The sequence below is a fragment of the Populus nigra genome, chromosome 12 (assembly GCF_951802175.1).
Source record: "Populus nigra chromosome 12, ddPopNigr1.1, whole genome shotgun sequence".
Lineage (NCBI taxonomy): Eukaryota > Viridiplantae > Streptophyta > Magnoliopsida > Malpighiales > Salicaceae > Populus > Populus nigra.
This window is the reverse complement of record NC_084863.1, coordinates 5,530,320-5,545,079: the sequence shown is the minus strand read 5'-3', so window position 1 is coordinate 5,545,079 and position 14,760 is coordinate 5,530,320. Positions and strand designations below refer to the sequence as shown.

The following is a 14,760-nucleotide window of genomic DNA, read 5'->3' as shown; positions in this document are numbered from 1 at the left end:
TTGGATTAGAATTTAATTAAAGTATTTAATTTATAATTTTGATTTTTATGTTATCCGGATTAGGATTTAATTGAATTTCTTAATTAAAGTATTTTAGAAAAATATTTTTTTCTCTAAATAAAAAGAGGTTTTAAACCAAAAAAATTTATTTAATTGATTCTAAAATAGTTTAGGATGCTAATATGAATTTTAATATGATTGTTTTTTTATTAAATTTAAAAAAATGATTTTTTAAGAAAAAAATATTAAATAAAATTTACTAAATTTAGGAAATTATTAAATTAGATTTGATTTAATACTTCTAAATATTATTATAAAATCACACATAAAGCTAATAATTAGAATTAAAACATGAAATATATTTATTTATGTATATTAATGTCTTTTAATGATGGATGATTATAAATATTAAAAAACTGTGATTGTGTTTTTGATAGTAAAATGATTGTAATATTAAATAGAGTTTCTATGTATTGCATTTATTCTATTTTTTTTAGATTATAAAATTCTGTCATGTCATTCTTTTGGGTTAATGCTTCTCATAAAATTATGTAAATTTTATATAATTTGGATAGAAAAAATTTATTTTGTAATTCAAAAAAAAAATAATAAAAAAAATTAAAACTGAAATACTCACAAAAAAACTTATAAAGATTTGTAACAGCTATCTAGGTTTTGATCTTTTAATTTTTTTTATTAACTCGAGAGAATTAATTTAGATATGTTCATAATTATTCAATTAAAATAATATATTAAAAGTTTATATTTATATATAATTATTACATATTAAATATCTTATTAATATATTAAATACATATTAAAAATATAACTTATTGCCTTATGAATTTATATGCATAAAACCATAAGCTTCCAAAATAAATAAATTTTCCTAACCGAAATTGACAGGGGTGAATGCCAACTCAATGAAAGTTTGGGGGCAGATGAAATTTTTATTTTAAATTAATATAATTTTAATATTTTTATATAATTTTAATATATTAATAATAAAAATAATTTTTTAAAATAAAAAAAATATTATTTTAATATAATTTTAAATAAAAAATATTTTAAAAAACAACACAATTACTCCAAATAAACTGAAAATTGTAGCTTACCAAAATAGAGAGACGGAGAGACAATCAAGAAATATTGTCTGCAAAAACAAGAATTGCTCTCATGGTTTCACTGTAACTGAAAGCATCGGCCTCAACCCTCAAGAGCGAGCCCTGAAAGCCTGAGGGGGTTTGCTAAGAACCTCATACTGCTGGAGATAGCAAGCACTTCACGTTTTGGAGTGGAACAGAAATCAGAGAGAAGACCGGTTTGCTGTTTAAGTAATTGCAGCCTTTACGACGCTCATGTTTCCACCAGCTTGAAACAGTTCAGAGATGAAGCTAAATATTTTTTTTTGGTAAATGGGTCTTCACTTTTAGTTGATTATATATTGTCCAAATCTCTGGTTTTGAATTTTATTGCATTCTGGGATCTGGGTTTTTGTTGAAGTTGCTATCTTTATAAGAGAATGACATCAGCCTGTTAGATAAAACGAAATTCACACCAAATTCTGTATTTGTTATCAAAAAACCAAAATTTTTAGATATGAAGCGTGTTTCTTTATCTTCGGCGGAAATAATTGCCAGCAACCAAGACCTTCTGACCGAAATTCTCATCCGAATACCTGCAAAACCTCTCCTGAAATTCAAGTGCGTATCAAAACAGTGGCTCTCTTTAATTTCTGACCCCAAATTCTGTATCTGGCATGCTTGCCACCAACGAGTCCCGAACCCCACACCCAATGCTCTCCTGCTCAACAACTTTTACTCATCCACTCCGACTTTCCAGTTCATCCCTCTCATTGGTGATGATTCATCTTCTTATTCTCAAGCTGCAGTCTTTGACTATTTGAATGTGTCTCCGAACTATCGGCTCAAGATAAAGAATTCTTGCAACGGATTGATCCTTTGTATGTCCATCTTCTATGGCTGTGGTTTTGATGATGCATGTTCTGAACTCAAGGGCATTATTTGTAATCCCACTACCAAGCAATTTAAGACTCTTTCTTTTCCCGTTCCTAAATTCGGGAATTCTAAAACATATTCAAGTTTTTATGGTTTGGCCTTTGATCCCTTAAAATCACATCACTACAAGATCATTTGTCTTCATGTTGATTATCGAGTCTCTAAAAATCCCCAAATTTATCTATATTCCTCACGTACCAACTCTTGGAGCTTCTTGCAAAACTCTTTGGAAGCACCAACTTTGTATGGTTTTGTAAATGGGGTTTTCTGCAATGATGCTATTCATTGGTGCAGTTATGAACAAACCACATTGTATTTCGATGTAAATACTGAAAGTTTGAAGATAATGCCAATGCCTCCTATATTTTCGACTGTAAACAGATTTCGGGAAATGATGTACTTTGGGGAATCAAGGGGCCGTTTGCACTTGGCAGGCATAGGACGCTGTTTCATCTTTGGATTTGATGTTTGGGAGATGGCTTCTGATTATTCTGGATGGTCTTTTCTGCACCGTGTGAGTCTTCATAGTATGAAAAGGGCATTTCCTAAACAAAAGTTTGATACATTTTCAATATTGAATGTTCTTCTGGCTGAAAAGGAAGAAGAATTGAAGGTTGTGATATCAGTTGACAGTATATCCGTGTCCTTGAATGTTTTCGATGGTACATTGAAGATGCTTAGTGTTTTAGAGCCAGGACTTGAATTTCCTGCTGAATTGGGTTATGAAGGGCATGATGCCTTTCAATACTTTCAGTCCCTTGTTTGTGTTTGAGCATAACACTTTCACTGATTGGTATTCCAATCATCATGTTGATTGTTATGCAATTCTGCAATGTTGAAATTTCTGGTTTTGAGCGGAGATGCCAAAGCATTCCAAAACCTGGGCTTGGCATATGACCATCCAAGTTGGTGACCTGGCTTTTATCATATGGTGAAAGAGAAGCTAGTTTTATCATGACAACCAGGCTTCCCAAATTTTAGTACCAGCTAGTATCAGATATATTTCCCCTTTTGCAAAGCTCACTTATAGTTTTGGATGTTCTCTAATTCATACATGTATTAAGTTTTATGGATACAAAAATTGTTGAATGATGATAACATTGCAGCTTTAATTTGTATAGTAACATAATCGCTATTGGGTATTTAAGATATATTTCGGTTCAGTAGTGAGTCTGAGTACAAAAGCATACTATGTCATGCAAGCCAGAGGTCTTTGCAGATGAGAAATTAAGATGTTCCCCTAAGCCGTCACAGTATCCAGACAAAGCTCATTTATAGGCACCTCTAAATTGAAACTTCATGGGGCGGGCTTGTCTTGCCATTTTAACTTAGGAGGGTTGTAAGTAACAGAGTTACTATTAATCCTCAGTCCTTTCTCCTCTTTGGTTGTGCTCACATGTTAAAGCAGCTTGGTTGCTTTCTGATATTGGTGATTACGTTTTGTGGATGGCAACATCTGCTGTTGGTCATTTTTATCTCGTGATGGAATCGTCTCATCTAGATCATCATCTTGAGGCTATTTGGATTTTTCTGTTAGGTTGCACTGGGAACAAAAATTGTTTGTCACGGTAAGCCAGTGAAAGAGCCATCAAACTGTTGCCTTCGCGTTTTCTTGTGCTCATTAATGTAGTGAACCTTTTCAGTCAGCTGTCATCTCTGTTTGATTCTGTATCCTATTGGTCTCATATGGGACAGATCGTGAAGATCAATGTTAATGGCTTATGGCATCATGCAAAACTGAAGGCAGTGCAGATGCTGGTATTGTTTTCCACAATTATAAAGGTGATTATGGCTGGTTTAGCATTTCGCAGTCTTCTATCAATCCATTCATGCCAAGCATACGTTGCCCATGGTGGCCTTGTTCTTCACTAAGATGGTCATCTGCAAAGTCATGCCAGCGTCTCTTCATGAGCAGCTCTCTAGCCTGGGAATGGTAATCAGTAAACACTTTCTCTCTAAATCATTTGTCACCCACTATGATGTATGTTATGTTCCTTGCTCATAAGAAATGGCTGGTCATTTGTTCGCTCGTAATTTAGATAATTATGCTTCTAGGCTCAAAGATCCACTGTGTATTTTCTATGTTGTGTAAAATTCTGATTGTGTTGTAGTTCAATGGTAATTCCATCATTTACTTGGAAAACTGAGTGGATTTCAGTAGCAGCTAGAGTTGCCATATCTGCAATGGTGTACTCACCCATCATTTATATTGTTGCGGCTAGAGTTGCCATATCTGCAATGGTGTACTCACCCATCATTTATCTTGTTGCAGCTAGAGTTGCCATATCTGCAATGGTGTACTCCGGTTCTTAATTCAGAATTTTCTCAAGGATCCTTTGCGTAGGTATCAGACCCTAGACAGGTAGTTGTGATGATCGATCTAACACCAAGTTGCTGATCAACCATTGATTTCTTGATAAAATGCTATTTGTTCTTCGTTTTTTCCTTCCAATATGGAGAAATTATAATTAGGAACTAAACAAATCAAATAGAGTCTAGGATTCTACTTCTAAACCAAGCTCAACAATCATTGTGCACCAAAGAAATAAACAATAAGGTAACGACAAATAAAGCAGTAAAAGGTAGAGAAGAACTAAAAAGGAAAGAGATAAATTGCATAAAAGCTTGTGAATAAAATTACATATATAGAGTTGGCCATCATAGTTTCATAAACTTCTAACTCAAAGCTTATACAAATTGTTTATAAAATATAAAAAGTTTATATTATGAATTCTAATACAATTTAAATTTCTATCTGTAGACATCTTATTTCTTATTAATCATATGCACTCCAACTAATTTGTAACACTTGCCACTTTAATTTATTGATGATTTTTGTTTTGAATAGAACTTAATCTTCTTGTTAGTCAAACTATCAACATAATTTTGAGTACTTGAAAATTAAACAAGATTTTATTAAAATATATAACTATAAAACAATCATCCAATTACTTCATTGAATTTGATTTATGGTAATCAAGTCAAGATTTGTGCTTTGTTAGAACATAAATTTAAGTGTGTATTGTAGAGCGAGATCTGTTGATTTGATGTTTTGAAAAGTATCTTTGATTTATCTTCAAAGTGTTTTGAAGAACTCTTATGATTTTGAAAAATTCTTATGAGGTATTTAGGCTTGATCCAACTAAATTTTGTTTATTGTAGACTTCAAGTATAGATGAAGAAGGCTTGAGAGTTCTGTTCTTTATAGACTTCAAATATAAATGAAGGAGGCTTAAGAGTTTTTGGAAGAGCTTTATTACTTGAAGAGTTTGTCTTGAATGAAATTTTATATCTTTAAGAATTCTTTTCCCTTTATCTAGGGTGAGACCTTTTATTTATAGAGACTTGTAGGGGCACTCAAGTGTTTTGTCAATGTCATATGATATTTTTTTTTTATTGGTTGATTCTTATTTATAGGATCTTGTATTTATGATAAAATATTTTAAATATACAAATCATGTATCAACCTTCTATTCACCAAGAAATATATAAAGATCTATTTATTTTTCATCATTTATTCCAATTTTACTTTATTTTTATGTGAAAATAAAATAAAAATAACACGCAGTGAAATTTGATTAGTAGAAAATTTTTGTTTTTACATATGCTATATCAAAACAAATTCACTTTACCTTAAAATAAATTTTAAGTGGACACAACTTGAAAAATAAGGTTAAGAGATTTTTATACTTTGAATATATTATTTCAACTAAAATTTGATTTGATCATATTAATTTTTTATAATAAATTAATATAGATATATTTCATTGTGAAAGTAAATTATAATTGTCAAAATTGAAAATTTAATGACTAATTTATATTAAATTAAATCAAATAATATAATCAAAATTTCTTGTTGGATTTGAAGCAATTGCAGATTTTAAGGAGCAAAGCGAAAATCATAAAATTTTCTCTTATGCATTAATAGTAACTAGCAATTTTGATTTGCCTATAAAACTTTTTTTTTCTTAAAAAATGGTTATTGTATAATTCTGTTTTGAAGGTTTCATCGTCTTGAATCCAATGGACAATGTGTCTCCAACTCTAACTAGTAGTTGATAAGTTATGGATAAGGATAAACATCAGTTCCCTTTTCTTTTTTTATCTCAATTTCTGTGCATTCAAAATTTATCAATTTCTTTCATGTTTAATGCATTGCTGGTGAGAGATGAATTTACTAAGAGGAAAGTTTTTTATAAATAGAAAATTTAATCAAATTTCTCTTATATGATTGGAATTGTTTCTTCTAATCAGGCCAAAGTCCAGCGTGGCTATAAAAAAATCACATTACCCCCTTGTTTTCTCTTACAAACAATGTAGGCCATCAGCTAAAATTTATTTCCAATAGGTATGTCGAATCTCATAACTTGTTTTTCTTTTACTTTACTTTTCCTCTTTTCTTGTGTGTTTATATTTTTTTTTCCAGTAACTTCATTTCCAATTCAAAATAACATCTCTTTTACCATAGACGAAGTTATATATTTGTAAAGATTAGAGTATTTTGCCAGCCAACCAAACACCACCATATTCTAAAGCTTTCTTTATCAAATTTTATGTTGATCGATTTGTTAATATATATCATTCTGAAGCATTAATCCAAAACCCTACTGATAAACCAACAAACTTTTTCCTTTGTTTTGATCCAGTAGTAGGGAGTCTGTATAACACTTTCTATCATCTAATGCAAGAATTTATTTCCCGTAATGGTGCAACAAAGTTCTTCAATGACATGCTTGACTTATTTGAAGTTCAAGTATCTATAGACCAAAGTATTTTTGACAATTTTTCTCCAAAATGGGGTTAACAGATGACGATGCTTGTGCTCATAATCTTGCCAGTCATTATAGAAATTAAGGTTGATTTGTGGGAAGAATTTCATCCAGGATTTGGGTTGTGAACCGTTTCTTAACAGATGCTATTTTTTTCATGGGATTTGGTGTGTAAACTATTTCTCAATTATTGTTTCATTTGGAGAGCATTTTCTCAATAGTCACTGCATATGGAGAATCATTACTTAACAGTTGTGGAGCTTAACCAATAATTTCGCAACAATTGCTACATTTGAGAAGTTGTTACTCAATAGTTGTGAAGCTTGACAAACGGTTTCTCAATGGTTATTGTGTTTGATGAACTGTTATTCAACTCCTGTAGTGCTAGATGAATTGTTTCTTTTTATGGATCTTGACGAATCGTTTCTTTACGGTTGTGTGCTCAATAAACCATTTCTCAATGCTTGTTGTGTTTGATGAGAAGTTACTCAACAATTATGGAGCTTGACAAACCATTTCTTTATGGCCGTGGAGTTTGATGAACCATTTCTAAATTGTTCTGCATTTAACAAACCATTACTCAACGATTATGGTGCTCAACGAACCATTTCCCAATGATTATTGTGTTTGACAAGCTGTTACTTAATATTTATGGTGCTTGATGAATTGTTTCTCAATGGTTATGGAGCTTAATGAACCATTTCTTAATGGTTGCTGCATTTAAAAAACCTTGACTCACTGGTTGTGATTCTCAATGAAACGTTTCTCAATAGTTATTATGTTTGATAAGTTGTTACTCAATAGTTATGGAGCTTGACAAACCATTTCACAACAGTTGTTACGTTTGATGAATCATTACTCAATAATTATGAAGCTTTAACAAATCATTTCTCAATAATTATTGTGTTGAATAAATCATTACTCAACGGTTGTGGTGCTTAACAAACCATTTCTTAATGGTTATAGAGCTTGACGCACCGTTTCTTAATGATTGCTACTTTTGATGAATCAACGGTTGCTACTTTTAACAAACCGTCAAGTTCGATGATTCGCAACTTCCTATTAAACACGAGTAGATTTTTCTTTTACATGTTTGATTAAGGTAGTTTTCAAAATTTTTTTCTTCTTCTTCTTATATTTTTTTTAGACTTGTAAACAATATTGGACTTGTGATTTTGTTACTATGCTTTTATGTTATGGTTGTGTTGTTAGGTTATTTTTTTTTTCCACCATGCGAACAATTATATAGATCATGATAGTTTTAAGGGGAGATGCAATTTAACTTATAATAATTTCTAAACTGCCTACGTACCTTTATGGATATAGGATCAAGTCACAATGCAACTTAAAATATTATTTTTAGTTGAAAACATTTATGTGACTATGCTCGAAACAAGTTTCAAGTTGTATACATACCTTTGTTGTTAAAGGATTAAATCATATCATAATTTAATTTATCTTTTTTATCATCCATAATTTTAGCTCATGTGAGCTAGGAGCTACGTTAGGTCTCAAACATAGTATCTTTTTATGAATTTACTATTAATAGGCTCAATCTTCAATTCATTCTCATTGATGATTTAGAGAGGAACTTGTTGAACCACATAAGGTCCATCCTATTTGAAGAAGAACTTGTTGCCCATATGTTTTGACATATTTATTTAATGTTGTACCGCCAAGATGAGATCTTCAACTTGAAATCAGCATAATCACACTTTCTTGTTAAAAGCCCTATAAAGTCAAACTTCATAGCGTTTTAAATGTTGTTTTGTCTTGAAACACTTTTCATCTAATGTTTCAAGTTCTTTGAGATGTAGATGAACATTGTTTAGAGAGTCCTTATTGGATTGTGAATCTTAGATATGGAGTTTGATATTCTAATGGAAGAACAATTTTGACATTATATACCAAAGAATATAAAGCAGTTTTAGTTGACATTCTGAATATAGTATGATAAGCCTATAGTGTTTTTTTTTTAATTCTATCATGATAATCCTTTTTTAAGCGATTAACCATTTTTTTAGAAATTTAGTATAATATCTTATTAAATGTTTCTACCAAACCATTAGTTGGAGCATTGTATATAGATGAATTATGTTATTTAAAACTAAATTGTGCACACAACTTGTTCGTTGTTATATTGTAGAACTTCTTTTCATTGTTAGTTATGATATTCCTTAATATCTCATAATGGTAGATGATGTTTTCCTAAATAAAATTCATAATTATCTTTTTATTAACATATTTTAATGTTGCAGTTTCAACCCATTTTGATAAATAATCGGTCATGACCAATATGTAAAGATGCCCGTAGGATTTTTTATAATGACCTTACAACATCAAGTCCCCAAGCATCAAGGGATACGAAGCAACTATCATATGTAAAGGCTCAGATGGTTGATGGATCAAATTAGGATGAAATTGACAAGTTTGGTATTTTATAGCATAATCAATGCATTTTTTCACCATTATAGGTTAATAGTATCCAATTATCTTGATTTGAAAGAGAAGTTTATGACCCAATTGATGAGCTTCATAAATTCCAAAGTTTGTTTCCTTTATAGCTTTTATAGGTTTTTATTCTCAAAGATGATGTAAAAAAGTCCATCAAAATAACATTGACAAAGAATGCGTTAGAAGTATAAAAAGTGAAAAGCTCTTTACCTAACCACTATCTTGTGGTGTAGATATTTATGTAGTTTACTATATTTTAAATAGTTGATAAGCAGTTGGTAATGGTCTATTTTTTTTTCAATTTCACAGACAAAAACCACACTCAATTATTCTTTCTCATCTACATCACTCATTATTGGTGGAACCATCCATATTTAACATATAGGGACCTTGATTTTTTCACTATATGATGCTAGTATTGATGACATATTTGCTATGACATTGGCTAACATATTCTTCTTTTATAGTACATGCTACAAAGTAATGCAATCAAGTGATGTCTTTAGTTTCAATGTGTACTTGTGATATGAAAGGAGTTATAGATTCTTGATATTATAAAGTGAAATGATTTTCTTAATAACTAATTGAAAGTCTCTAAACACTTTAATATAAAGCATCTTTATATTCACTGTCATCCCTAACTCAATAACCAAAGCTTGATATTCAACCATGTTGTTGGAACAACATTCAATACGCGAGAAAGTGAATTACAAGACTTCTCCTTCGAGTGTGGTAAAATTACCCTGGCGCCAACTCCATTTAGTCATGATGCCACCATTAAAGAATATTTTTCAAGGTTCTGACATTTCAGTGAGAAAAATGTTCTCATAAGACAAGTCTTAAAAAACCTCTCATTCATCAAGAACATGATGATTGATGAGCAAATCAGCTAATGTTTGCTCCTTGATTGTCTTTTATGAGACATAAAAAAAATTCAAATTCTAAAAGTAATAACACTTATTTTACTAATCTTCCTTATAAATATAACTTTAAGATAATGTATTTGATAGGGTTGACTTGAGAGATTAACCACATCGAATATGCTTGAAGATAATGCCTTCAATTTTTTATGACAAACATTAGCCTGACATGTCTTCTTTATTAGAGAAAAATTTAGTTCAGGCCCATTTAAAGTAATACGTATATAGTATATTTAGTTCAACCCCATGTAAAGTCCTATTTATATAGTAGAAAACACTCCTTTTATCTTCATCATTTTATTACACCAATAGCACTCCCAATGAACATGTTTCAACAATAATATAGAGAATAAAATATTATCCTGGTACTAGTGCTTGTAGCACTAATGGATTAAACAAATATTATTTGATCTTTGTTCAAGTCATTAGTGCAAGTTTCATCCAAATGAAATGACACATCCCTCTTCATAAAACAAGTAAATGGTTGACATCTACTAGCTAAGTTAAAAATGAATCTTCGTATATAGGCTAATTTTTCTTGGAGACTTTTCAATTTATTAATGTTTCATGGCTTCGACATCTTTAGGATATCATCAATCTTAGACTAAACAATCTCAATTCCTCGATATCAAACTATGAATCCTTGGGAGTTTGCTTAAGGATACACCAAAAACATTATGTTTAGGTAGAATCAACATAATTGTTCAAACACTAGACAAAGATCTTGTAATTGATTTTCTATTTCCTTTAACTTCATCACAAGGCCATCAACATAGCATTTAACGTGTTGGTGAAACATGTCATACAAAATTCTTTTCATCTCCTTTTGATAAGTGATATCTGTATTCTTTAAGCTAAAAGGCATGACCTTATAACAACATTCCTTTTGGATTCTAAAAAGCTTTCTTCTCTTCATCTTCAGGTGCCATTTAAATTTAATTATAACTCGATGAACCATCCATAAAATTTAACCTCTTATGGCTTATAATAGCGTCAACCATGATCTTAGTGATTGGAAGTGGAAAGTCATCTTTAAGATAAACATTGTTAAGGTCTCTAAAATTCATGTAAACATGGATTTGACATCTTTTTTTTTTTTCACTAGCACGATATTTGAAATCCAAGTAGGATACTTGACCTCATGAATAAAACCTATTTTTATAAGTTTGTTAACTTCGACAACAATTTATGAAATGAGTTTAGGAAGAAAGGCATGTTGAGCCTATTTTACAAGTCTAACCCTATTTTTTACTAGCCACGTTGAGCCTATTTTACAAGTCTAACCCTATTTTTTACTTCTAGTTGATGAATAACCTTTGGGTCTAAACCTGACATTTCATTATTGGACCAAAAAAAGATATCTCAATACATTTTTGACATCGTTTGGGTCTAAAATATAAAAAACTGATAATACACCTGGACTAAAGGCATGTAATTTTTTTTTTTTAATCTCTGGGAGCAACTAGTATTGTCATTGTTCATGTAAAACAAAAGGACCATAATAACCTCTTAGGTAAGGTTAATTGTTATTTAAATGAGAGGCAAATTAATAATTTCATTGTGTCAGTCCAGACTCCAGAGTGAAATGTTTCTAGTGATACAGTAAAAACATGAAACCCCCTTCTCGACTATTCTCGAACTACAATTCATAATTTTTTTTCCATCGTTGATTTGCAAAATGGGATGTATGAATTTCCTTTTTGGACCATGGATAAACATGTTTAACATGTGGATTTAAAGACCGTTTGGGAACACGTGCAAACTGTATTCCATAAAAATTCAATTTTTTTGTTTAAATTTAATTTTTTTATATTTTCAGATCGTTTTGATATGTTGATGTTAAAAATGATTTTTAAAAAATAAAAAAAAACATTATTTTAATATATTTTTAGATGAAAAACACTTTAAAACGCAACCGCTGCCACACTTCCAAATACACATTTAGTACGGAATTGAAAGATCCGATTTGAATTTGATTGTTTTGGATAGGGATGAGCGAAAAAACTGAAAAATCGATTAAACCGAAAAAATCGAACAGTGAAAAAAACCGATTAAACCGATTAGATTTTTTAAAAAACCAACCAGTTTGGTTCGGTTTCTGTTTTATAAGCCTGAAACCAAAAAAACCGAACCAAACCGGTTCAATTAAAAAAAAAATACTATAAAAGCGCTTTATAATTTTACATCCTAGCATCTCCTTACTTCGCATCACAAGCTGCCCCCCCAGCCCTCACAAATCTCACAACTCTCAAATCTCAATCTCTCACACTCTCAGCCTGATAAAAAATGATTTCTCCATCACTATACAAAACTTCATGGCCAGATCTATTCGTCTAACAAGTTTTCAATCTTCATCTTGCAAACTGGTAGATCTGGGGCCTTCCGGCCTTTTTTTTAGAGCGTTGAATTTTTGCGATATTTTGAAATAAGAAGCGGAGAAACCTTGAGATACTTTTCACTTGTCTTCTGTGAGTCTGAGACCGTCACTTCTGCGGCTGGTCTCATATTTTGCTTCTCTTTGCAAACAACAATTTTATTTCTCTGGTGCTCTCCCTCTTACTTTTGATATTTCTTTCATTTTCTCTACTAGATTGTCAACATTATTATTGTTGTTCTTGTTAACAAGTTTACCTTTTTCTAATTCAGTTTGATCCATTTGTCAAAATTTCTCAGGCTTTTTTAAGATTCATTATATATTCTCTTCAGGCCTCTCTTTAACCAGTTCCTCAAGATTAAGTATTCTTTTTCTTTTTCTTCCTTATATGTTTTTAAATTTAAGAGTAATTTTGTTAAAGCTAGAAACTTTGCTTGGTTGCTTGGAAACTGATAAGAATTAATAAGAGAGTCAAAGTATGAATTCTGGGTTTCGTTGTTTTTTTATGTTCTTTTGTTGGTCAGGTGAAGCAAAAAGTAAAAAGGGTGAAAGCATGATATTCAAAGGTTAGAACTTTTTTGCTTTTCCTTTAATGGAAGCAAAAAAGGACCTTAAGAAACTGTTTTGATTATGAGAAAAAAGAGGTATTTTTTTAGTGATTAATTTGCTAGCAATTATAGACAGTATAAAGTTTGTGAATTTGGTATAAAGTCAGTTTCTGACCTTGAAGAAGAATAATTTGTTTTCATTCCCCACCTTTTTCTTTATTATAATCTGGTATAACTGCTGAACTTTGATAGAGATGTAACTCTTTGAAAAAGACATTTGTTGTATTGGAGTCAATTATGTAAAAACACTGTTTGATTTGTATAGTGTAAACAAATTTATAATTTATCATTCTCATATAAATTATGGTTGTTAACACGTTTTTTTTTTTTTTCAGGTTTTGATGTCAATGGTATTAAAGAATAAAGTGCAATGTCCTTGATATGTTTTTCGATTGGGATGATGTATATTTATATTTTTTTGCATGAAATGCTTTATGATAAGGTTTTTTATTTTTTTAAGTCCTTTTGAAGGCAATGCTTTGTAATTTAAATTTTAACTTGGTCTGTGTGTTATTTAAACTTTGATGTAGGAGTTTTACTCCAAAAAAATATTAGAAAGGCTTGCAGCATATTGAACACAATATGATTAGGAAGGCTTGCAACATATTGAACACAATATTAGCACTAATAATGTAATATAAATGAATATTTAGTGTCAAAAAAATTAAATATATTCTAGAATCTTGTAATAAAATTATACAATATTAACATCAATTACAATCCCATCAGAAAGCTAAAAAACAGCCTAAAAAACAATACAGGTTTTTTCGGTTTTTTTTGCAAAATAACCGAATCAAACCAAACCGAAACCGGTCGATTGGAACCGGTTTCGGTTCGGTTTTGGTTTTTTTAAATAAAATTCAATTTAGTTAGTTTTGTAAATAAAAAGCAAACCGAACCGAAAATAATCACCCTTAATTTTGGATATTTACATGGATTTTAATATAAAAGGATTTACACAAGCATCAGAGCCTACACCTCTTAATGATTTAACTGTGTTTTAGTTTAAAATATTTACACGAGCGTTATATCATTTTATATTCTATATTCTTTTTTTCTTTTCATGTTTAATGATTTCATTTAATTATATAATAAAAAAATAATAGTAAATAGACTAAATTTATAAAGAAAATATGATTATGATGACATGCATAAAAAAAATACTTATATAAAAAAATATATTAAAAAATTCAATTTCAAACAATCCAAAACTAAATAATAAAATTAAAAAACTACACAAACCTACACAAGTTATTGGACCTAGTCGTTAATCTCAAGTTACAAAATTTTTTTATTCTTTAAAATATAGTGGCATTACTTGAATATCATATTTTTATATTAATAATTTTTTAGCTCAGAATAAATCATATGGCGGTCCACTTAACTCATCTACTAATCCATGTTGATAAACGGTTACATAATTTCAAGCTATATATATTCACTTCATTATATTATCTTAAAGTTTATTATAAAATAAATTGTGTTGATTTCAACAAGGTGCTCAAATTCAATTTTATTCTAGAAATAACACAAGCCTAACAAATAATTGTTGACGCTTTTAGTATGAATAGATTTAACAATGTAAGAGAAAATTTATATTTGTTTGGTCTATAAATT

At 30.1% G+C, this 14,760-nt stretch overlaps 1 protein-coding gene and 1 long non-coding RNA gene across 2 annotated transcripts; both read left to right on the top strand.

The window, feature by feature from the left end:
• The first annotated feature begins 1,097 nt into the window (after window positions 1-1,097).
• On the top strand, window positions 1,098-5,528 carry LOC133669363 (uncharacterized). The gene is made up of 4 exons (XR_009833887.1): window positions 1,098-1,411; window positions 3,714-3,951; window positions 4,291-4,380; window positions 5,181-5,528. It is a non-coding gene; the product is annotated as an uncharacterized LOC133669363 (long non-coding RNA).
• LOC133669362 (F-box protein At5g07610-like) lies at window positions 1,411-4,161 on the top strand. The gene has a single exon (XM_062089462.1). The coding sequence runs from the start codon at window positions 1,600-1,602 to the stop codon at window positions 2,788-2,790; it is 1,191 nt and encodes a 396-aa protein (XP_061945446.1). The 5' UTR covers window positions 1,411-1,599; the 3' UTR covers window positions 2,791-4,161.
• Window positions 5,529-14,760: the final 9,232 nt, after the last annotated feature.

What these genes read in the sequence shown, in the direction of transcription:
- LOC133669362 (XM_062089462.1), top strand. Translation starts at nt 1,600, where the DNA reads ATGAAGCGTGTTTCTTTATCTTCGGCGGAAATAATTGCCAGCAACCAA.